Source organism: Patella vulgata, chromosome 4, assembly GCF_932274485.2.
Source record: "Patella vulgata chromosome 4, xgPatVulg1.2, whole genome shotgun sequence".
Lineage (NCBI taxonomy): Eukaryota > Metazoa > Mollusca > Gastropoda > Patellidae > Patella > Patella vulgata.
In genome coordinates this window covers 48,122,556-48,148,916 of record NC_065882.2, presented here as the reverse complement: position 1 = coordinate 48,148,916, position 26,361 = coordinate 48,122,556, and the positions used below count along the sequence as shown (strand labels likewise).

Below are 26,361 nucleotides of genomic sequence, written 5' to 3'. Positions count from 1 at the left end.
TCAAATGTGATTACCGATGTCTGGCTGTTCCATTTGCCTCCCTATATCACCCAAATCAAGCAAATAATAACCCAATACTACCAAATACTTATCAAATACTACTTAATACTACCCAATATTGTAAAATACAAACCTAATATCATCAATTAGCAGCACATCAGTATAATAATTGCAACGAATATTCGATAATTTACAGAAGATTGAAATATTTACGCAGTTATCTCCCTTTACAACCGACAAATAGATTTTAGATTGCTACTCAGATTAATCATCTTGTTGGGCTTTGCAGTTTTCTTCCAAGACAAAAAAGAGTTTTAAAAGAAGTTAACAAAGATTTAAAAATGCATTAAAATAAAATCAGTTTATAAAATAAACAGCCAAGCATCCAAATAAAAGAGTATTTTAGAGGTTGATTTAAAAATGTTGATTTAACGGTCTTGTGGCCTACTCAAAAGTCTTCTTATACTATATCTATTTCTTCATCCTGGTGATTTTAGTATAACATGCTGTTTAAAAGTACACGCGGTCCTGTCAAAATCATTTGGGTATATGTCAGGATAGCACACAAATTTATCTTTATATCTGTCTTTTAATGACTTATTAACGCGTCTTCTTTGTCTTTTAAATGATTCCGGTTCCAAACCAGTCGCCTTTGAAAAAAAAAAGCCTCGTCAAAATTCCACCGATTCTTTGAATATCGACACTATTGAACAAATTCTAAGTATTCTACAGTATATACCCACAGGTGACTATGTCGTGGCGATGTCATTACCACCTAAATGAATAGACATGGTCACCAGTTTTCTCCCACATATGCATATGTTTAGGTTATTGCATTTATACTTAATGGACAATGTTTTAGTTTAAAATTAACGAAATTGCATATGTTTATTACTATGCACATGTTTATTACAAATGTGTTATGCTCTACTCGTTTATACATTCCACCTGAGTTAACAATTAATCAACGAGGTTAAGATTGTTGATTGGGTAATCAAGTTCTGGTTTATTTATATTATCAAAGAAACTGACAGAGCTGTAACAGGCCGCAAATGATAGTTTTGAAGAACTAAGAAGTGTCGCGTCGAGAATTACACACTGGAAAGAAACTTGCAATTTTGTTAATTTTAAAATGAAACATTGTGCAGTAAGTAAATACGCAATAACTTAATAGATGACATGAAATGAATTATACATTATGCAATTGTTTTGTTAAAGCATAAATTTTAAAATAAATACAATCGACACTAACTAGGTAATTTTGGGACAAACATATAGTTCAATATTATTTCATTAACTCGCTTGCGCGAAGGGGTGTTTAACAGTGAGATGAAACCCACCTTGTTTGACAGACGACCTTATCAAGTGGTAAGAGACAGATGGGTCATTTTGGGAATAAAATATGGTATATCGTCATACTTGTTTTTCTTATTTTAAGTTTGTCGTCTTGGAAACCAACTGCAAAGCCAAAGAAGATGATTAAACAGAGTAGCAATCTAAAATCAATTTACCGGTTGTAAAGGGAGATAACTGTGCAAACATTTCAATTTTCTGCAAAATATCGAATATTCATTGCAGTAATTATACTAATGTGCTGTTATTTGACAATATTAGGTTGTTATTTGATCATATTGGGTAGTGTTTGGTAGTATTGGGTTATTATTGGCTTTTATGGGGTGGTATAGGGAGGCAAATGGTTATCGCATTTGAAGTACATTTCCCACGATATAGCTCTCTATTTTTGAATAAAATCAAATGATATGTCTATTTTGCATCATTATGTTGTAGTATTGGGTAGTATGTGGTGATATTGAGGTGGTATTGGGTGGTATTGGGTAGTATTGACTAAATCATCCCACCCTGCTGTAGTATTCAGATGTCAGAAGGGACATGAGTCCACTTGACTGTATACTTAAATATTTAGATTCTTGATTATAGTTAGTGAAATGTTCAAATCATAAATAAAGATCAAACAAGAGGAGCTGTACATCCACACTGAATTAACCCAAGGCTTTACAAATTTTCTGCAGAGTACTGTCCCCCCCTTTTGAGAAGGGCAACCAAGTAGTTTTGATTTTTAAATTATCTTTTTTTACTTCAAGAAATAAGTCATAAATTTTAATAGGTGTTCCCGAAGAACAAAAGTTCAAATTGATGTGGCCCTACTACTGAATCTTTCCCTTTAAGAAAATTTTTCTTGTCGGACAATTTTACCGAAAATAAAGGGAAATATATATATAACTCTTACTGTTATTTAAGCAAATGGTTTCAGACCACAATTAAAATTCACATGTCAACAAAATATTCAAATTTGTATGTAACAAAAACCAGCGGCTGCCAGGCAGAATACGCCCACATTTTCGAGAGATGGATAGAGAACAAGCTAAAAAGAAAGTGATTTTTCCTACAATCATGGGCCATAATTCAGGAAATTACAATTCGATATGCGCAAATATCGAAAGGAACCAAAATCTTTGAGTTATAAACTTACATTTCAAGTTTCAACAAAATTGGATAAAAATTGTGACCTCTATAGGGTCCACAACCTTGATATACCATATTTTTAAGCTATTTGAGAACAAGGGGCGGCCATTTTGTCTGTTAGTTTTGGGCCGATTTTCACGAAATTCGAACTTAGCCGTCCTTATGGTGTAACGGGGATATAATAATACGTTTTTTTTAAATCGGATAAAAATTATGACCTCTATAGGGTCCACAATCTAAAAACGCTATTTTTCGTACAACCAGGAGCCATAATTCAGGAAGTTACGGTCCGATATGCGCGAATATCGAAAGGAACCAAGATCTTTGGGTTATAAACTTATATTTCATGTTTCAACAAAATCAGATAAAAATTGTGACCTCTATAGGGTCTACAACCTTGATATACCATGTTTTTACGCTATTTGAGAACGACGGGCGGCCATTTTGTCTGCCAATTTTGGGCCGAATTTCAGGAAATTCGAACTCAGCCGTCCTTAGGGTGTAACGGTGATATAATTATACGTTTTTTTAAATCGGATAAAAATTATGACCTCTATAGGGTCCACAAGATAAAAACGCGTTTTTTCGTACAATCAGGGGGCATAATTCAGGAAGTTATGGTCCGATATGCGCGAATGTCGAGAGGAACTGAGATCTTTGTGTTAAAAACTTACATTTCAAGTTTCAACAAAATCGGATAAAAATTGTGACCTCTATAGGGTCCACAACCTTGATATACCATGTTTTTAAGCTATTTGAGAACAAGGGGCGGCCATTTTGTCTGTTAGTTTTGGGCCGATTTTCACGAAACGGTCCGATATGCGCGAATATCGAAAGGAACCAAGATCTTTGGGTTATAAACTTATATTTCAAGTTTCAACAAAATCAGATAAAAATTGTGACCTCTATAGGGTCTACAACCTGGATATACCATGTTTTTACGCTATTTGAGAACGAAGGGCGGCCATTTTGTCTGTCAATTTTGGGCCGAATTTCACGAAATTCGAACTCAACCGTCCTTAGGGTGTAACGGTGATATAATTATACGTTTTTTTAAATCGGATAAAAATTATGACCTCTATAGGGTCCACAATCTAAAAACGCTATTTTTCGTACAACCAGGAGCCATAATTCAGGAAGTTACGGTCCGATATGCGCGAATATCGAAAGGAACCAAGATCTTTGGGTTATAAACTTATATTTCATGTTTCAACAAAATCGGATAAAAATTGTGACCTCTATAGGGTCTACAACCTTGATATACCATGTTTTTACGCTATTTGAGAACGAAGGGCGGCCATTTTGTCTGCCAATTTTGGGCCGAATTTCAGGAAATTCGAACTCAGCCGTCCTTAGGGTGTAACGGTGATATAATTATACGTTTTTTTAAATCGGATAAAAATTATGACCTCTATAGGGTCCACAAGCGTTTTTTCGTACAATCAGGGGGCATAATTCAGGAAGTTATGGTCCGATATGCGCGAATGTCGAGAGGAACTGAGATCTTTGTGTTAAAAACTTACATTTCAAGTTTCAACAAAATCGGATAAAAATTGTGACCTCTATAGGGTCCACAACCTTGATATACCATGTTTTTAAGCTATTTGAGAACAAGGGGCGGCCATTTTGTCTGTTAGTTTTGGGCCGATTTTCACGAAACGGTCCGATATGCGCGAATATCGAAAGGAACCAAGATCTTTGGGTTATAAACTTATATTTCAAGTTTCAACAAAATCAGATAAAAATTGTGACCTCTATAGGGTCTACAACCTGGATATACCATGTTTTTACGCTATTTGAGAACGAAGGGCGGCCATTTTGTCTGTCAATTTTGGGCCGAATTTCACGAAATTCGAACTCAACCGTCCTTAGGGTGTAACGGTGATATAATTATACGTTTTTTTAAATCGGATAAAAATTATGACCTCTATAGGGTCCACAAGCTAAAAACGCTATTTTTCGTACAACCAGGAGCCATAATTCAGGAAGTTACGGTCCGATATGCGCGAATATCGAGAGGAACTGAGATTTTTGTGTTAAAAACTTATATTTCAAGTTTCAACAAAATCGGATAAAAATTGTGACCTCTATAGGGTCCACAACCTTGATATACCATATTTTTACGCTATTTGAGAACGAACGGTTGCCATTTTGTCTGTCAATTTTTGGCCGATTTTCACGAAATTCAAACTCAGTCGTCCTTATGGTGTAACGGTGATATAATAATACGGTTTTTTAAATCGGATAAAAATTATGACCTCTATAGGGTCTACAAGCTAAAAACGCGATTTTTCGTACAATCAGGGGCCATAATTCAGGAAGTTACGGTCCGATATGCGCGAATATCGAAAGGAACCTAGATCTTTGGGTTTTAAACTTATATTTCAAGATTCAACAAAATCGGATAAAAATTGTGACCTCTATAGGCGTACGTAACTAACGTACGAAAATTAATTGGCGGCTAGCTTTTTTTTCGCACGTATACAGTGAATGGCCATTTCGCTCAGTAATCCCAGCCAGAATTTGGCTATTTTCTAAATATGCGTTAAAGTTTAAAATATTTGTTTTAGAACTGAAACACCTTAACTATTAGTCAATCCCAACGCTAAAAACATCAACAGAATTGAACAACCCTCGCAGACGCTGTCATTGAAGACAACGTCAATTCTATGAGTTGTAGATGTTATTTTTGTGAAAAATCATTGGAAGAAGAGAGAACATGTTGGGACTGTACGAATTATATAGTCTTTATGGGTGCAACGGACACGATGCTGAAGATAAACCTATTGTTTACAATGTTGACCTCATGACCCATTGACGCCAATGTCATGACCTGTGATGTGTAGATCACGTGATATGGATATCATGGCTACTGACTGGGTCTGAGATACTTCTCCGCAGGTAGCGTGTCTCAGATGTTCAGAATGCTCTATAGGGTCCACAAGCCAAAAACGTGATTTTTCGTACAAACAGGGGCCATAATCCATGAAGTTTCGATCCGATACATGCCAATATCGAAAGCAGCCGAGATCTTTTGGAGATACACCTATATTTCAAGTTTCGTTAAAATCGGATAAGAATTGTGACCTGTAGAGTGTCCACAAACAAATTGTGGACGGACGGACGGACAGACAGACAGACGTCCGGACGATCAGGGACGACGGCATAATACGTCCACATGAAAATGTTGGCGTATAAAAAGGTGCAACTCGTTTTTTTTCCATATTTAATTCCCGTACGGTATTGAAATTTCTGTCATTAGTATTCCTACAAAATTACGTATTGTCGTAATACTGCCGACCTGTACCGGTTTCAAATTCCTCCAAAAATTACTGTATATTTCAGGGTATAAGTAGATACATTTTTCAGCAGAAGGTAAAAAAAATAGCATCCCAAAATTTATTTGGCAGTGACAATCGTGATACCACGACGAGCGAGTGACATCAACTGCTAAAAAATCACAATCGACTATAGAACGCACTATCGTCTAAAACAATTAACTACTTACAGTATGCCAATCGAGATGTTCATCAACATTTGTGACCCGGTATGTCAAAATGAGTCAGAATGCACATTATCTAATTTTGAACTAGAGACCTAATTGAGATTTTACATAAAAGGGGTCTATAAATATATTATCTATCGACACAAAAGATCAAAATAGCAAAAAAAGATTTTTTAACACCTTTATTTGGATGTTTTTTGTAAGAGTACCGTATTCTTAAATCTGTCCTATTTCTTAAAATTCTCAGCGAAATTGGTTATTTTTCTTCGCTCGCAGTGGGACGACCGGTCATTCCTCTTGCATAATAATTGGCATTGTTCTAAAGCAGAGAATCTTTAGTTTACAAAATGAATCGGAATGCGCATTTTCTAATTTTGAACTAGAGACAAAATAAGTGAAAATATTGATTTTGATCGAAATAGAGATTTTCACAAAAATGAGTCTATAAATATACTATCGATCGACACAAAAGATCAAAATAGCAATAAAAGATTTTTGAACACCTTTATTTGGATTATGGTTACGTGGCTGGCTTGAGCGGACAATAGATATTTGGTTTTTGCGATAAAGTTTTTGGGTACCAATGTTTTCTGATAAGTGGCAGAAAAAAAAATTAATTCTGAAGGTATATAGATTACCGTTGAGCGTTAATTATAACCACGTCAAGGAATTATGTAAATTAATCGACAAGCGAGTGTGTCATTGAGTAATACTAATCAATAAGGCTGTGCAAAAATATCGATATAATCGATAATCGGTAGAAGTTATTTAGCGATACGATAATCGATATTGAAATTCAAATATCGATTATCGGTATATTTACCTTCTGACGGCAAGTTACGGTCACTTTCACATGACTGAACTTGCCGTAGTCTGGCATTAGCAGACGAATGAATGAATACACAACGTCAACACAACTATTTCCCCCCCCTCTGCTTACAAACTGCCACATTTTAAATATATATTATTGTAAAAAAACTAAACTTGAAGATTAAATACATTATTTTAATATTTTCGTTGTTTTTGTTGTTATTACTAGTTGAAACTAAAATAGGTCACGCACTTTGTGAACAATGACAATCGCACGTGATATATAGTAAAATTAGAATTATTTCCCTTCTTTGTTCTTGGTTGATTTGTAGAGAAATCGTCTGCTTTCACGATAAAACTAATTGTATTATTAATGATCAACTCAGCTTTTATTACTAAATCATGTCAGATACAGCCCATACAAAACATGTTTTTGACTTCCAGGGAAAATATCTATATCTCTCGTAATTTCGTGGAAGAATTCTACTTTGGTTTTCATCTAAATTAACCAATCATAAAAATTCTACTTTGAAAGCCCGTAATTATTTTTTTATTGTCCAATCAATAGACGCCTTCTATTTTATTTTATTCTATTAGTAGTAGTAACACTGTGTGATCGCCAGTCACTTGCAAAGAGAAACCATGTATTGTCTTTGTATTTATCAGAGATAAAAAAGGTTCAAATGAATCAAGAACAGAACTTAGAATAATACTCAAGTCAGTCCTACATTTAGCAACTAATTATTTTACATTAATTGATATTTTTACGTACATCGGCACAGTATTAGACTAGGATAATAACACTACTGTAACTCGATCAACACAAATAACAGGTCGGTAAAGTTCGAATTTTTCCGAAAAAAGATAATCGATTATTATCGATAATCGCTGACAAATTCTTGCCGATAATCGATATTGAAATTTCATATCGATTCCCAGCCTTACTAATCAACTGTCTCGGATCAATGATAAAGCCGTCGACAACTCATTATTTACTCCAAATAATTAATTCAAGCGGTGATTATTTGATATCTCGTTTCATCTTTAAAAAAATAATTTATAGGCCTTAAATGGAAATAAACAAAATGGCCAATAATTTACTTTTCGAAGAGAATTGTTTTGATAGCTGATTTCTGTTTACTGTCGCTTCTTCATACGGCATGCAAAAAATGTGTTGAAAAAACGAGACGGACCAACGTGCCGAAATGCAAAGATTCTCAAGTGGGAAAAACAGTCTGCCATTATCAATAACATCAAAACCAAAATAATCGAAAGTGAACGTATCATGTGAATATGCCGCATGCTTGAAATCCTAAATAAATAAAATATTAAACAGCAAAATAGCAAATAAATGGCAGAAATCGTCTGATCAAATTTTTACTACGATTTTCGTCTTCAGCACCCCTGAAAACCCCTGTAAAGATATATTCAACGATAAAGCAGCAAATAAATGGCCTGGTTGCTATGGGATTTTGTTTGGAACATATCAAAACTTTGACATGCTTTTGCTCAAAACTTTGGTGAGTTGGGTAGCTTTAAATGGACACAAATCAGTCATTTTTTGTCTGATTCAAACAAACTATAATATCAAATTGAAGGTACTGTGTTGCAGAATGTGAAAATAACAGTAACTCAATTTTCAAAATTTCCACCCTGCGACTCATTTTGCCATGACGGGACACATTTATTGATTTGTTCAAAAACATAAACGCCATTCTAAATATGATCATAAATCCGAGAATATGCCATCAATATAGAACCTTTTCTTCGACATTAGATGTGTAATGTTTTCATTTCCTAATTTCAAGCGATTTGCTAGATTTATACTCCTGTTTTAGTTATTTTACCATAATGTGTGAGAGTGAAATAGCTTTATTGCAGACAAGTTATCACATACAATGTATATTGATTTGGGATGTTATATACTATTAGTATATGTGACATATAAGACTAATTTCTATGTGTTGTCAGCCGACATGAAGGAGATTAAAACGTCCGACAATGTAGAAATCACGGGTTAATCACGTAGATCAAGTTATAACCATTCTTATTGGATTGATTTATAGTCTGACAAAGGAGAAGCAGTGACTTTTGTTTAAGATTAGATTGATGAATTGTCTGACAAAGGATCAAGTCAGTCAATCAAGGCAGATTAAGTAGTTAATCAAGGTAGGTGTATAGATGGTATAACACGATAAATACGTTGATCACTTAATTACCAAATCAATCCAGTCTATTATCAACGATAATCGGGTTGAGTGGTAGTTATACAATTAGTACACTATATCAATTTTGGAATTTTGAATATTTTTCACCATGTCTTGATGTCCGATTGGGTATATTCCTGGTCGGACAATTTAGGATGTCTGGAAAATAGCGTCGGACATGCAGGGATGTGCCTACGTCGGGCAGCGCCGGGCTCTTGCACCCAGCACAAAGAATAAATCGAAGAAAGCCGCCCAGTCGTATTTAAACCACGGCAAACCCATGGTAAAAGCCGACGCAAACCATGTCTGCCACGGCATAATTTATTTTTATGTGCCGTAGTAGACCCTATCATCCCAAATTAGTTTAAAGAAAGAAGTATTGGTATTTTGTTTATTTATATTTAGAAGTTGTGTAGGTCTATTCATTTTACAATTCTACGCTCTTTAAATTTGTATATATGCCGTAAATAGGTCACCCAGATCAATTTACGGCACTCCAATGTTAAAAGGTTTGGATGTCGTAAATGGTGTCATACTTTCGGTTTTACGATCAATTTTTAATGTACTCATTCTACCGAATCTAAACTAAATCCTAGAGGCAGCTGAGCTACAGTCCATTTTATTTACACTTGCCACAAAAAAATAAATTAGGCAGCAAAGCGAGTACTGTTTTACTTGTTCACTAATCACTAATAAGTATGAGAGGCTTTTGACTTTGAAACAGATGCAGCAGATGCTCTGAAAAAACACCAAGAAAGGTTGAATTGACACAAAAGACCACCCCCCCCCTCCAAAAAAAAAAAATTTCAGCGCTCTGCTCGGAAGCTATTTTTTCCACCACTCAGCAAATCCTGGGCACATCCCTGGACATGTCCAGAAAATACGGGCGAAATCCCATCACTGTTCTATATTATTCTGGAAATATATGAATCAAGAAAATAATTACCAGAACTATTAAGTTGATAATCCCATGGTACAACAGTAACCGATGCTCCTCTCTTACATAAACATCTTATTTGATTATATTTAATACCACAATCTACAGCCACTATCTTTAACTTTCCTTCTTTATTATATACAACAGGCACCTACAGAGAATGCATACATTACAGATTATCAATATTTGATAAGTTTTCTTATACACCAAATTGACAACAAAACTAGCACCATAAAGTTTTATCGCTCTTTATACACGATTGCTCTTTATTGTTCATAAAGAATATGTTTTACTTAGAATAAATCTACTAGTACTTTCTAGCTTAAAAATATGATTTTTTTTCCTCAAAAAAACATAATTCTGATACTAACTTATGTGTATTTTCTTGAATATTTTCAAATTCAGAATCATTACTACTGACAAGCAACGCTCACGCTGTCGATCGCCATTTCCGCCAATTCTGATAAAGATATAATTTTGGCGATAAAATATTCAATCTGACGAAACTTTTGGCAGTAACTTTTTCCTGTATGACGATAAATTTTTCTTGCCAAATAACTTTGTTGTCCACGCCGTGTATCTCTTACAGTCTAGTGCGTTGGCTGAGCCAGTTATCAATCAATTAGGTATTAATAATAGGACTATCTAAAAGCTAAAAAGAAAGTGATTTTTCCTACAATCAAGGGCCATAATTCAGGAAATTACAATTCGATATGCGCAAATATCGAAAGGAACCAAGGTCTTTGGGTTATAAACTTACATTTCAAGTTTCAACAAAATCGGATAAAAATTGTGACCTCTATAGGGTCCACAACCTTGATATACCATATTTTTACGCTATTTGAGAACGAGGGGCGGCCATTTTGTCTATCAGTTTTGGACCGATTTTCACGAAATTCGAACAGAGCCGTCCTTAGGGTGTAACGGTGATATAATGATACGTTTTTTTTTAAATCTGATAAAAATTATGACCTCTATAGGGTCCACAAGGTAAAAATTTGATTTTTCGTACAATCAGGGGCCATAATTCAGGAAGTTACGGTCCGATATGCGCGAATATCAAAAGGAACCACGATCTTTGGGTTATAAACTTACATTTCCAGTTACCTCTATAGGGTCCACAACCTTGATATACCATATTTTTACGCTATTTGAGAACGAGGGCCAGCCATTTTGTCTGTCAGTTTTGGGCCGATTTGCGCGAATATCGAAAGGAACCACGATCTTTGGGTTATAAACTTACATTTTCAACAAAATCGGATAAAAATTGAGACCTCTATAGGGTCCACAACCTTGATATACCACATTTTTACGCTATTTGAGAACGAGGGCCGGCCATTTTGTCTGTCAGTTTTGGGCCGATTTTCACTAAATTTGAACTCAGCCATCCTTAGGGTGTAACGGTGATATAATAATACGTTTTTTTAAATCGGATAAAAATTATGACCTCTATAGGCTCCGCAAGCTAAAAATGCAATTTTTCGTACAATCAGGGGCCATAATTCAGGAAGTTACGGTCCGATATGCGCGAATATCAAAAGGAACCGAGATTGTTGAGTTATAAACTTACATTTCAATTTTCAACAAAATCGGATAAAAATTGAGACCTCTATAGGGTCCACAACCTTGATATACCATATTTTTATGCTATTTGAGAACGAACGGCTGCCATTTTGTCTGTCAGTTTTGGGCCGATTTTCACGAAATTCGATCTCAGCCGTCCTTAGGGTGTAACGGTGATATAATAATACGTTTTTTTAAATCAGATTAAAATTATGACCTCTATAGGGTCCACAAGCTAAAAACGCGATTTTTCGTACAATCGGGTCATAATTCAGGAAGTTACGTTCCGATATGACGAATATCGAAAGAAACCGAGATCTTTGGGTTATAAGCATACATTTCAAGTTTAAACCAAATCGGATAAAAATTGTGACCTCTACAGTGTTCACAAGCTAAAAAACGTGATTTTTCGTACAATCAGGGGCCATAATCCATGAAGTTACAGTCCAATAAATGCCAATATCGAAAGGAACCGAGATCTTAGGGTGATAAACCTATATTTCAAGTTTCATTGAAATCGGATAAAAATTGTGACCTGTAGACTGTTCACAAACAATTGTCCGGACGGACGGACAGGGGCGACGACAATATATGTCCACATGAAAATGTGGGCGTATAAAAATAACCATTTGCAAAGCAGAGAAGAATTTTGTAAATTGTAACATCATATGTATAACGGTATGTATTTATATTGAGAGTACAAATGTAGTAACAATTACTGATTATTAATTATGATTATTGTTTTTGGCGGAAAAAATATATTGGCGGAAGAAAAATGGAACCCAGAGTGAAAACTCTTGACAAGTCAGAAATTGTCCCCCCAAAGTTACAGAGACTACAAAATATTATTTCCTATTATAGACAAAACATTTTATCATAGGATGGTATATGGTAATACCTTTAATGAAACTTCTGCCACCAAATTAATTAAATTAATATCAGTCATCTTAATGCTATCTGGATTTTCACTGTCCACAATCACCTGAAATATAAACGTCACTACGTGTAATATATAAAATTCATAATATATTTTTTTTCAAATTGAAATTTACAATAATTTGTTTGTTAGTTTTGATATATAAGGCTAAGGCTTAACTTTACTTAGGATAAAACTTTGTCTATTTCATTGAATGAAAATACCTATTCCATCAGTCTTACTAATTCTAGCAGCATTTACCTTTCCCAGCATTGTTCCCTTTACTCGAATTTTTTTGGTTAAAGCTCTAGTATCAACACCTGAAATTATATAAGTTTATCAGAATTTGATTATTTGTTTTTGTCTTCTAGTCTATGATATTTCATAATCTATATATGTAATTCCAAGCATCAAATCAGAATTTTAGAAGGATTGTCTGATTTTCTTCCAGAATGAACTATTTGTAACAGACTGTTATTGTATATCTCAGAATCTATAAAAAAAATTAACCAATATATTCATTACTGTACCCCAAATAGCCGGTATATTTTGGTCTTCTAGCCATGTTGATAGAGATTGTATGGCACTCCAATGGCTGTACTTTTCAGTCAAATCTCCAATAATGAGTGCTGCTGCATGTATTTCATTTGATTCAAACCAATGCTTTAAACCATATTTGTCTTTTTCTTCCGCAGGAATGCCATAATTGCCTATCAATGGATAGGTTAAAACTAAGATCTGTCTTTTATAAGACGGATCCGTCAGAGATTCTGGATAGCCAACCATTCCTGTCTGAAAAACTGAAAATAAAACATTCTATTTAATAAACTTTAATAAAGCTGCGTAAAAAGTCACATGGAAAAAAAATCACTTAGTAAATAATAAGCCAACAGTAAGGCTGATCCCGCTGATGTCACCCACCGAAATCCCAAAATAAATAGATGACACATATTAATCAATTGCATGTTTATGTTTTACAAAAGTATCAAGCAATCAAACTGATTATCTATACTAAGTCTAAGCATAAAATGTTCACAACCAAACTCAGTCAAGGTTTTTAAGTACTTGGCAGTGAAAGTATACACTAAGTTTTAAAATCACTCTCCATCAGTAAGAATCAAAGCAATCTTGTCAAAAAGCATTGACCAATAATATTGACTAGCTCTGTTTAGCTTTAGCAGGAAAGGTTAATCACTGTACTCAGTCAAAACATTCACCTAATGAATATCTACATCATTTTTAACCATTCCATCTTAATTAAAAGCAGAGTTGCTATGTTCAAAAGTCTTGATCAATCAAATAACTTATCGCTACATACACCAAGTTTCATCACTCTCACTTAAGCAGAACTAAAGTTATTGCGTCCCAACTTAGCCAAGCTAATTGATGTAATGAAACTATACACCAAGTTTCATCACTCTCACTTAAGTAGAACTAAAGTTATTGTGTCCCAAAGCACCAACCAATCAAATTGCTTATCTCTACTTATCAAAGCAGAAAATAGCCATTTCCGAACACCAGCAAGGCATCATTCACCTGATAAACACCTATGTACACAAAGTTTGAACATTCTAGCTCAATTAGGAGGAGAGTTTTTTTGTACCATACCCATTTTAATAGTGCCCTGCTTTTTTCGAATGGCGGTGGACAATTATTGATAGATGTTTTGATAAGGCATAAAGCATGTTCTCTTGATTGTCGTGCTCCACATTCAATGATTAATTTTAAACTAGGGTTTGTACATTTTCCAAATTAGATACCGGTACTTAACCCCATTAAACCAGCGGTCGCCACGCAAGATACGCCAACATTTTGCAGAAGATGGATATAGATCAAGCTAAAATCAAAAGTGATTACGTAAAATCAGGGGCCATAAATGCGCAAATATATCGAAAGGGACCGAGATCTTTGGGATATAAAGATATATTTTAAGTACTAGCGGGTTGACAACGTTTGTATTACATACTTTTACACAATTTGCATACAAAGAGCGGCCATTTTGTCGGGCAATTTCATTTCAATTTTGCCGAAATTAGAATTCAATTTTCATTACGGTGGAATATGGTGATATGTTTAAACAGTTTTTAAAATCGGACAAAAACTTGTGACCTCTGGAGAATCCACAAGCTAATAGCAAAAAGAACTGAGATCTTTGGAACATAAACATCTATTTTATCTGATAACAACTGTGACTTCTAGAGGGTCCACAACCATGGTATGTACATTATTTGCGTACAAAGAGCTGCCATTTTGTCTGGCAGTTTTGGTCCGATTTTCACGAAATTGGAACTCAACCGTCATTACAGTGTAACAGTGATAAATCTAAACATTTTTTTTAAAACTGTGACCTGTAGAGGGTCCACAAGCTAAAAAAAGTGATTTTTCGTATAATCAGAGGCCATAATTCTGGAAGTTACAGTCTGATATGCGCAAATATTAAAAGAAACCACGATCTTGGATTATAAACATACATTTCAAGTTTAATCAAAATCAGATTAGAGTGTCCACAACCTTGGTATTACATATTTTTACACTATTTGCATACAAGGAGCAGGCATTTTGTCTGGCAGATTTTTACGAAATTTGATCTCAACCTTCATTGATGTGTAACAGTAAATTTTAACGGTTTTTAAAATTGAATACAAATTGTGATTTCTAGCAGCTCCACAAGCTAAAAATGTGATATTCGAACAATCAAGGGCCATAATCCAGGAAGTTACATTTGACTATGGGCGATTATCAAAAGGAACCAAGATCTTTGTGATATAAACATAAATTTAAAGATGGGTTCCCAGAAAAGTATTTATCGGGTGGTTATTTCCAATAAAAGTATGGCAATTTTGGTATATATGGAAAGTAGAGATATCCAATCTTACTAGAAAAATACTGGATTCCCCGAAAAACATTCATGGAGCGTATACAGGACAAAAATGTAAGGGTTCCCCTAATCAACAGCCCGACGCGTGATGTCAAAGGTCACAAGCGAACATTGAGCGCTTGATGTACAAGTTGATAAACTTTATGAAGAGTTAGACGTACAATACTTTCTGAGATAAAAATGACAGAAAAAGACGCAGGTAGTGGATAATCCGAGAATTTAATTAGGATTCGATATTTGTAATAAATAGTAAGCGATTAAAGACAACAACGTCTTATGTATGCAATGAATTCTCCTCTTACTTCCAAGACGTGACGTAAACATGACCTGGTTTGATCAAATTTTAATAGCAGGGCATTCCTTGCAATTACAATGTTTGAGAAGGATTTGAAGCATAACTATGACAAATTAATTAGTTTGAATATGTTTTTGGTCCATATATACCATTAAATCACCCAGTTTGTACGCGGGAACCCATCTTTAAAGTTTCATCAAAATTGGAGCAAAATTGTGGCCTCTAGAGAGTACACAACCTGGATATACCATATTTTTACACTATTTGCGTACGAGGGGTGGCCATTTTGTCCGGTAGTTTTGGTCCAAACTCGACCAGCATTACAGTGTAACGGAGATATATTAGATCAGATAATAATTGTGGCCTCTAGAGGAACCACAAGCTAAAAACGTGATTTCTCGTACAATCAGGGGCCATAATTCAGGAATTTACGACTCGATGAGCGTGAATATCGAAAAGAACCAAGATCTTTGGGTCATAAACATGCAATACAAGTTTCATCAAAATCAAATGAAAATTGTGACCTCTAGACCTCATGATTTTTCGTACAATCAGGGGCCATAATCCATGAAGTTATGATCCGATACATGCCAATATCGAAAGGAACCAAGATCTTTGGGAGATAGTTCTATATTTCACGTTTCGTCAAAGTCGGATAAAAATCGTGACGTGTAGATTATGTGTCCACAAACAAATTGTGGACGGACGGACAGACAGGGGAAACGGTATAATACGTCCATACGAAAATGTGGGCATATCAAAACAAATCCCTAAACACAAATTATTTCAACCCTTTAGCACTTGGTGCACGTAAAGGATGTCTGGTTCCCATGTCAGTCAATTTGATTGACAGTTTGATGTACAGCTTTGACATTATGCATTGTAGTGGCTAAAATCTTCCTCTAAAATCTTTGTTAAGGATCGCTTCCTACTGCTCAAGACCCTTACACGTTAAGATAATTATTGAAATAAAATTGAGCTATATGTTAGTCTCAAAATTACATAGTTTGCTTTAGAGTGGCGTCTCTTTCTCTCTTTCTCTTCAAAGATTTTGTATCATTTTTTTAATTAATTTCCATATTCGGCCGCGCTGTGTAATGATTCATTTTCTAATGTTTGAAAGAAATTTAAGAGTTTATTTGATTAAATTTCCATAAAATAAATGATATTTCAGCGAGTGTCTTACAGATACATTATGGGAGATTAGATAAAGAGCTGGTAGTTCTCACTATAATAGTTAACCAGCGGCTGCCAGGCAGGATACGCCCACATTTTTCAAGTGATGGATAGAGAACAAGCTAAACAAAAAGCGATTTTTCTTAACATCAAGGGCCATAATTCAGGAATGTACGATCAGATATCGAAAGCAACCAAGATCTTTGAGTTATAAACATGCATTTCAAGTTTCATCAAAATCAGATCAAAATTGTGGCCTCTAGAGGGTCCACAACCCTGATATACCATATTTTTACACCATTCGCGTACAAGCGGCGGCCATTTTGTCCGGCAGTTTTGGTCCGATTTGCACGAAATTCTATGTCAACCTTCCTTACGGTGTAATGGTGATATAATCAAACGTTTTTTAAAATCGGATAATAATTGGAACCTCCAGAGGGACCACAACCTAAAAAAGGCAATTTTTATATAATCAGGGGGCATAATTCAGGATGTTACGATCCGATATGCGCAAATATCGAAAGGATTCAAGATCTTTGGGTTAAAAACATGCATTTCAATTTTCATCAAAATCCATTTAAAATTGTGACCTCTATAGGGTCCACAAGCTACAAACGTGATTTTTCGTACAATCAGGGGCCATAATCCATGAAGTTTCGATCCGATACATACCAATATCGAAAGCAACCGAGATATTTTGGAGATAAAACCTATATTTCAAGTTTCGTCAAAATCGGATAAGAATTGTGACCTGTGAGTGTCCACAAACAATTGTGGACGGACGGGCGGGGGCGACGACAATATATGTCCACATGAAAATTAGTTAAACCGAAAAACCGCACGGTATCGGTTTTTACATATAAACCAAAAACTGAACCGATAAAACAAAAAAATAACCGTGCATTTCGGTTTACTTTTTCCAAATTCTAAAAGTAAAATGTCTCCATGGCTTGCTTACTATGGAAGATTAGATGACACAAAATGTAGATGTAATCTTTGTAAAAAACATATTTCTGCTGCATCTTTTTTTTACAGTAACTTTATTATTATGTTGTGTTTGACAAAGTTTGTCAGATCTTTTTTTACAGTAACTTTGTTTTTACTAGTCATAATTAAGGTCATATAACAGTAAAAAAAAACTTGTTTACAATTTACATCAATATGTTTGATATCTTTTCTAGCTTCCAAGTATTCCTATAAAATAACCATAAATCAGCACTTTCATAATACAGTGTTTAAATGAATAAAAAAAACAGAAACCAAAACCAAGGTTTTTTGCCACAGAAAAACTGAAACCGAAAGAAAATTTAAAAACCGCACATCACTAATGAAAATGTGGGCGTATAAAAATTGTAACCGCTATAGGGTCCACAAGCTAAAAAAGTTATTTTTCGTACAATCAGGGGCCATAATGAATTTCAAGTTTCGTCAAAATCAGATAAGAATTGTGACCTGTATTGTGTCCACAAACAAATTGTGGATGGACGTCGAGACAGACGGACAGACAGACAGGGGCGACGGCAATATACGCCACATGAAAATGTGGGCATATAAAAATAGAGAGTAGCACCCACACCTTATGGCCTTTAGAGATCGTTCAATACGATATGGACACGGGCAACGACAATATACGTCCACATGAAAATGTGGGCGTATAAAAACTAGATACTGTAAATGGAATTTGCTGAAAATTTCAGTCTAATTGATCCACTATGAACCAAGATTTTAGCGATTGAATTATCGGCCTAGCCTCAATTATCTTTACTAAAATGGGTACAATAAAAAACATAGTCTCGATTATCCATTTCATGATTAAAGGTGGGCATATAAAAATAGAGAGTAGCACCCACGCCTTATGGCCTTTAGAGATCGTTCAATACGATACGGACACGGGCGACGACAATATACGTCCACATGAAAATGTGGGCGTATAAAAACTAGCCTCAATTATCATTACTAAAATGGGTACAATAAAAAACATAGTCTCGATTAATCATTTCATGATTAAATTATGAATGGAAGTCGAACAGCAAATTGGAACCCAATTCAATAAACATCGAAGGCTAGCGATGCCATCGAGAGTTGATTATGGTCTGAATAAGTTAATTAATGTCTAATTAATAATTTAAATAACATACCCGGCCTCAAGAAAGACCTGCAATAGGCAGATTTAGCTCTTGCATAATGTATGTATAAAGATACATTATGTTAGATTTAGATAAAGAGGTAGCCATTCTTGCTATAATAGTTCGACAATAGATAATAGATAATGTAAAATTAATAATTTAAAAATTTCATTCAAATTACTCTATTGCGAGCGAAGATATTAGCCTTTGAAGGTTTGACAAGACGTGTGCAATAATTTCAACCACCGTACTGGCTGTTCGAAGCTAAGTCTCGCTCCTCCATTTTTAGTTTAAATCAAAATATGGCTGTACTGTTCTAATCTATTTAATATCGAAGAAGTCTGATGCCATCAACGAGTAGGAGATTTTATTTATCACCCAATCCCTTCTTACATGCACAAATAGATAAATATAATTCTTTGCTGTAGATTTACTGAACTTTACTGCGTAGTGATACATCATTTTTTGACAGCAATTCAACCTTTGCAAAGTCCTTTTTATTGACCCAGTGTTTCCATCAAGGTCAATTGAATAAAAATAGTTCATTTTTAATAAAAAAAAAAAAAGTTACTTTTAATAAGAAATGAACTGTTCTTTGAAAATAAAAAAAGTAGTTCCTTTTCAACTGACCAATCAAATTCATGTAAAGCGATATCTCCTCAGGAGATTATGAAATATATCACACAAGCGATATCTACTGTAGAATGTATTATTGGGTGATAAATAAATGATATCTGAATGACTGTTTACATATATTAAGAATATTATCCTATATATCCAAGAAATAGTGATGTTCATCAACCTACATTACATATAGAACCCAATCGGCCTTGCTATGCAGTTAGTCTTTTTCTTATGTTTGAAAGATTTGGGGGTATTTTTTCAATTAATTTTCATAAAATAAATGATATTTGACTGAGCGTTTTACGTATATTAAGAATATTATCCTATATATTCCAGAAATAGTGGATTTCTAATGTTTGAAAGATTTTGGAGTATTTTTTTAATTAATTTTCAATAAATAAATGATATTTGAATGAGTGTTTTACATACATTAAGAATATATATATCCTAGAAAAAATAGCAATTCATTACCATCTCATACAGAACCGAATCGGACCTGCTGTGCAGTGAATCATTTTCTAATGTTTGAAAGATTTTGGGATATTTTTTTTATTCTTTTCATAAAAATTAAAATAAATGATATTTGAGTGATTGTTTTACGTATTTTAAGAATATTATCCTATATTCCCAGATATAGGGAAATTAGTCGCCCTATATCATCTATAGAATCGTATCGGCCTCGCTGTGCAATGAGTCTTTTTCTTGTGTTTGAAGGATTCTGAAGCATTTATTTGAATTAATTTTCATAGCAAAGTAATATTTGAGTGATTTTATCATATAAATTAAAAATATTATCTAATATATCCCAGAATTGGGTGAATTCCTCGCTCTATGAGCAGTGAGTCATTTTTTAATGCTTGAAATTTTCTTCAGTGATTTTTATCAATTAATTTTTATAAAATAAACGATATTTGAGTGAGTGTTTTACATAAATATATTAAGAATATTATCCTATATTCATCAAAATAGGGAAATTCATCTCCCTATATCACATATAGAATCCAATCGGCCTCACTTTGCAGTGAGACTTTTTCTTCTAATTCTGATGTTTGAAAGATTTTAAAGAATTTATTTTCTTTGAATTAATTTTCATATAGAAAAATAATATTTGTGTGATTTTATTATTCTAAATATTAAGAATATTATCTCCGCAATATCCCAGAAATAGTGTAAACTAAAAGGTCGGTAAAATGCAATGTTGTTATTGATCGATTCGGCTTACATTTGATCTGATGTCATCGCTAGTCCCCCTTAACATCCCCTAATAAAATTTGAAGTCACTAAGACCGCGGGAACTGGTAGAGGTGCGAAAGTTCACTATACTAGCGGCGCGTCTCTCAGACGTGACGTCACCACTGACCTCAGTATTGTGCATTACCTACTTCGCCAGCAACACTGACCGGCGCGCCAAAAGATGTTCCAGAAAAGCTGGAACCATCCTCCAAAAATAAAGTTGATCGTTTTGCGGTAGTCATTTTGTTGATGTCCACTTTACACTCGCCGGACTACTCTTTATCTTCTGTAAAAGTTGTTTCCTGGGCTTGTCTTGATCAATCAGTTTGAGTTTGTTTCAGCGAATCGAATGGAGATGCCGATTTCTCACTTCAAATTTCCCACGACTGTTTTAGATCAAATTGTTTATATTCTGAAAATAAAAATATTGTTATATTTAGTTACTATTATCTTCTCTGGACATTAGGGAAATTGTGAGCCTGGACATTGTTTTGATCTTTACCAAATTATCATTTTCTTCTGCACCCTAATGAAAACAAACACGTGCAATGGAGGCCGCCGCCATATTCATTTGGCGAAGGGGCGTAACTACTATGGTGTTCTATTTCGGCCACTTCCCGCGTCGCCTTTTAAAAAAAAGCGACGTCGACTTTTTAACACGACGTCACCCTTTATAAAGCGACACGTCGCCCTTTGGGTCGCGCGTCGCTTTTCAAATTTATTTATAGACTGACTTCCTTAGTCATTATTAAAATTTTACATTTTTTAAATGTAGTAGGCTAACTACAATAATTCTTAAATATGCAGCTGCATTTTTGTAAGTTTTTTGGTTTTGTTTTCATTATAAATTATTATTTGACATTTATATCCTAATATAATGTTTTTCTCAGAAATTTTGTACCGGTACTGGTATCTGACTTATTTTCCCATAATTTCATTCAATGGTTATAGACAAGTCTAGTACAGAAGTGAACGTACTCTTGGATTCTTTCAACATCGGTCTTAATATGATTTCTTCAGGGTTGCTAATATATTCGTCGTAGGATACCAAAACAAAAAAAGGTCAGCTTTGTAAATAACGGAAATCATACCCACAGCGTTATCAGTAGTCTCTATATAGGCCTACTGTGCATGACTAGGCTATCAGAAAGCACGAGGTCACTCATTTACACTAAAGTTTACGGTTTTAAGTTTAGAACAGAACTTTGAAATAACATATAATCTGGATGTTATAGAAATGTCTTGTTAGATAAAGGATATTATTGGCAGTTTTACTACATGATTGTCTCTAAATTGCTGGTTATCTGTAAAGATAGAACATAAAAGAATATAATATGATGATATTTACATGGTTATACATGGTTATACGAACAATAAAATATATAAAACAATCAAATGTATTCTAAATTACTTTATGTAAGATTTAGATAATGGTTTTGGGTGGAATCGGCCTGAACCAGAGAGTAGGTCCTGTCTTGTTCCAAAATCTTGGTCCAGGAAGAGGAGGCGGCATCACAACAGTGCGCTACATCGATCAGGCACTCAGACCCCACGTCATATAAATCGAACAATAATAATAATAATAATACCACATTTCGCACGTTATCGAAACGTTTTCCAGCATGACAACGCCCGTGTCCACACCGCCAGAATTACTCGGGACTTTCTACAGCAGAACGATGTAAACGTTATGCACTGGCCAGCCCTTAGTCCGGACTTAAACCCGATTGAACAGCCTTGGGATAAAATTCAGAGGAGACTTAATAACGTCGTACCGAGACCAAACACAGCCGATGGATTGCGCCAGGCTATTCTGAGAGTGTGGTTCTAGTTCCCAATGGCGTTCATCAATCGTCTGGTCCACTCCATGTACAGACGCTGCGCTTCTGTTATTAACACTCGGACACACCAAATACGGATGTGTAGACTGTGTACAGACTCTAAACCTTCTCGTAATGTCTTGGAATTGTGATGAATTAATCACTAATGTGTCAACATACTGTTCACAAAAAATTGCTTTGATCCATTAAGTAAGTCGTTTTCTAGAATGATTTGATTAAAGTGTCTCTCTGATTTTGAAATCGTACTGACGTTTTTTTTGTTTGTTTTTTTTTTTTGGGGGGGGGGGGGTCGTTTTTTTTGTTTTTGTTGGGGTTTTTTGCTGTTTAGTATACACAATGTATTTGTTTCCATTTTCATATTAAAGGTTTTCAAAACATTTTTTTTTAAAAAAAAAAACAAAAAAAAAACTAGTATGCGACATCACCTCGGTGGCAGCGAACACCATAGTCGGTTTACAGTCCCCAGATCCGTGACCATTTTTTGGGGAACAAGTTTTGACGATGGTTTCTGATAGAAGGAATCCTAGTGAAGATATTTGGAGGTTGCTACCGCTGAAAACTACCGGCTAACTCCAAAACATCAACCAATCAGATTGCTTATATCTGCTTACCGTAAGCAGACAATGTTTATCATCGAACTCCATCAAGGCGTTCATTGGGTCAAGGCATTCATCCAATGAACGCCTACACCAAGTTTGAACATTCTACCTCAATTAGGAGAGATATTGTGTTCCAAAGTATCGACCAATCAAATTGCTTATTGCGCTGCTTCTGAGCAGAAAATGCTCACTATCGAACTTAGTCAAGGTATTGACGTGATAAAACTATACACCAAGTGTCCTCACTAACACTTAATTAGAACTACATGTAAAGTTATCGTGTCCAAAAGTATCAACCAATCAAATTGATTATCTCTGCTTAGCCTAAGCAGAAAATTCTCAATTTCGACCTAATAAACACCTACCCCCAGTTTGAACCATCTAGTTCAATTAGAAGGAGAGTAATTGTGTTCCAAAGTCTCGGCCAATCAAATTGCTTATCGCTCTGCTTACCCTGGGAAGATAATGCTCATTATCGAACTTAGTCAAGGTATTGATGTAATAAAACTATGCACCAAGTTTCATCCCTCTCGCTTAATTAGAACTAAAGTTATCGTTTCCCAGAGCATCAGCCAATCAAATTGCTTATCTCTGCTTATCCGAAGCAGAAAATGCTCATCTTCGAACTCCATCAAGGCATTCACCTAATAGACACATGCCAAGTGTGAACATTTTAACTCAATTAGAATGATAGAATGAGAGTTATTGTGTTCCAAAGTCTCGGCCAATCAATTTGCTTATCGGCATCGCTCTGCTTACCCTGAGCAAGAAAATGCTCATTATCGAACTTAGTCAAGGTATTGATGTAATGAAACTATACACCAAGTTTCATCACTCTCACTTAATTAAAGCATCAACCAATAAATTGCTTATCTTTGCTTACCCTAAGCAGAAAATGCTTAGGCATTGACCTAATAAACCCACACACCAAGTTTGAACATTCTCGCTCAATTAAAAGGAGAGTTATTGTGTCCCAAAAAGTGTGACGGACAGACAGACAGACGGACGAACCATTTTAATAGTCCCCTGCTTTCTTCTAAAGGCGAGGAACAAAAATATACAATGAATACTAACATCGGGTCGTAATTCACCCTTCTACAATAGACGTTTAACATTGGTCATTTTTTTTTTGAAGACATGTGAAGGATTTGGAGACTTTTATTTGATGTTTTTTTACGCTTAAAGTTACATTATGGGAGATTCGATAACGAGTTGACTACTATAATAGTTAACCAGCGGCTGCCAGGCAGGATACGCCCACATTTTCGAGAGATGGACAGAAAACAAGCTAAAACGAAAGTGATTTTTCCTATAATCAAGGGCCATAATTCAGGAAATTGCAATTCGATATGCGCAACTATCGAAAGGAACCAAGATCTTTGAGTTATAAACTTACATTTCAAGTTTCAACAAAATCGGATAAAAATTGTGACCTCTATAGGTCCACAACCTTGATATACCATATTTTTACGCTATTTGGGAACGAACGGCGGCCATTTTGTCTGTCAGTTTTGGGCCGATTTTCACGAAATTCGAACTCAGCTGTCCTTATGGTGTAACGGTGATATACTAACACGGTTTTTTAAATCGGATAAAAATTATGACCTCTATAGGGTCCACAAGCCAAAAAACGTGTTTTTGCGTACAATCAGGGGCCATAATTCATGAAGTTACGGTCCGATATGCGCGAATATCGAAAGGAACCAAGATCTTTGTGTTATAAACTTACATTTCAAGTTTCATCAAAATCAGATCAAAATTGTGGCCTCGATAGGGTCTACAACCTTGATATACCATATTTTTACGCTATTTGAGAACGAACGGCGGCCATTTTGTCTGTCAGTTTTGGGCCGATTTTCACGAAATTCGAACTCAACCGTCCTTAGGGTTTAACGGTGATATAATAATACGGTTTTTTAAATCGGATAAAAATTATGACCTCTATAGGGTCCACAAGCCAAAAAACGCGTTTTTACGTACAATCAGGGGCCATAATTCAGGAATATCGAAAGGAACCGAGATCTTCGGGTTATAAACTTACATTTCAAGTTTCAACAAAATCGGATAAACATTGTGACCTCTACAGTGTTCACAAGCCAAAAACGTGATTTTTCGTACAATCAGGGGCCATAATCCATGAAGTTACGGTCCGATAGACGCCAATATCGTAAGGAACCGAGATCTTAGGGCGATAAACCTATATTTCAAGTTTCATTGAAATCGGATAAAAATTGTGACCTGTAGACTGTTCACAAACAATTGTGGACGGACGGACGTCCGGACGTCCAGACGGACGCACGGACGGACGGACAGGGGCGACGGCAATATACGTCCACATGAAAATGTGGGCGTATAAAAACTAGATAATGTAAAGGCAATTTGCTGAAAATTTCATTCAAATTGATCCACTATGAACCGAGAACTAAGCGATTGAAATTTCCGCCTAGCCTCGATCATCATTACTAAAGTCAGTACGATAAACAGCACAGTCTCGATTATCCATTTAATTGTTAAATCGTGAAGGAAAGTTAAGCAGTAAATCGGCTCATAATCCACTAAAGATCGCAGGCCAGCGGTGCCATCTAGAGTTGATTATGGTCTGGATAGGTTAATTAATGTCTAATTAACAATTTAGATAACATTTCAGGCATAAAGAAAGACCTGCAATAGACAGATTTAGCTCTTGCATAATGTATTTTTAAGTCAATATTAAAGATACATTATGGGAGATCAGATAAAGAGCTGGCAGTTCTCACTATTTTGGCCTAGCCTCGATCATCATTACTAAAGTCGGTACGATAAACAAAATAGTCTCGATTATCCATTTCATGATTAAATCATGAATGGAAGTTGAGCAGCAAATCGGATGCTAATCCAGTAAATATCACAGGCTAGCGATGACATCGAGAGTTGATTATGGTCTAGACAAGTTAATTAATGTCTAATTAATAATTTAGATAACATTTCAGGCTTAGAGAAAGAGCTGCAATAGGCAGATCTAGCTCTTGCATAATGTATATTTAATATTTATTTACTGTTGATCTGTATTCTATTACTGCTCTAACAATTTTTTTTTAATTTTTTTTTTTACACGTGTAAGTCAATATTAATATTTATTTACTATTAATCTGTATTCTATTACTGCTCTAACAAATTCATCACTTTAC

General features: G+C 35.0%; 1 protein-coding gene across 2 annotated transcripts in view; it reads right to left on the bottom strand.

The window, feature by feature from the left end:
• LOC126819068 (CAD protein) overlaps window positions 1–21,328 on the bottom strand; it is a 92,989-nt gene extending 71,661 nt beyond the window's left edge. For both annotated transcript variants that reach the window (XM_050546889.2, XM_050546890.2), the window contains exons 1-6: window positions 21,257–21,328; window positions 20,900–21,166; window positions 12,953–13,222; window positions 12,684–12,742; window positions 12,405–12,488; window positions 9,953–10,094 (exon numbers count right to left, since the gene is read on the bottom strand). In XM_050546889.2, coding sequence (XP_050402846.1) covers window positions 9,953–10,094; window positions 12,405–12,488; window positions 12,684–12,742; window positions 12,953–13,222; window positions 20,900–20,996 — 652 coding nt within the window. In that variant the 5' untranslated portion in view covers window positions 20,997–21,166; window positions 21,257–21,328. The remainder of the gene's footprint in view (window positions 1–9,952; window positions 10,095–12,404; window positions 12,489–12,683; window positions 12,743–12,952; window positions 13,223–20,899; window positions 21,167–21,256) is intronic.
• Between the last annotated feature and the right edge of the window lie 5,033 nt (window positions 21,329–26,361).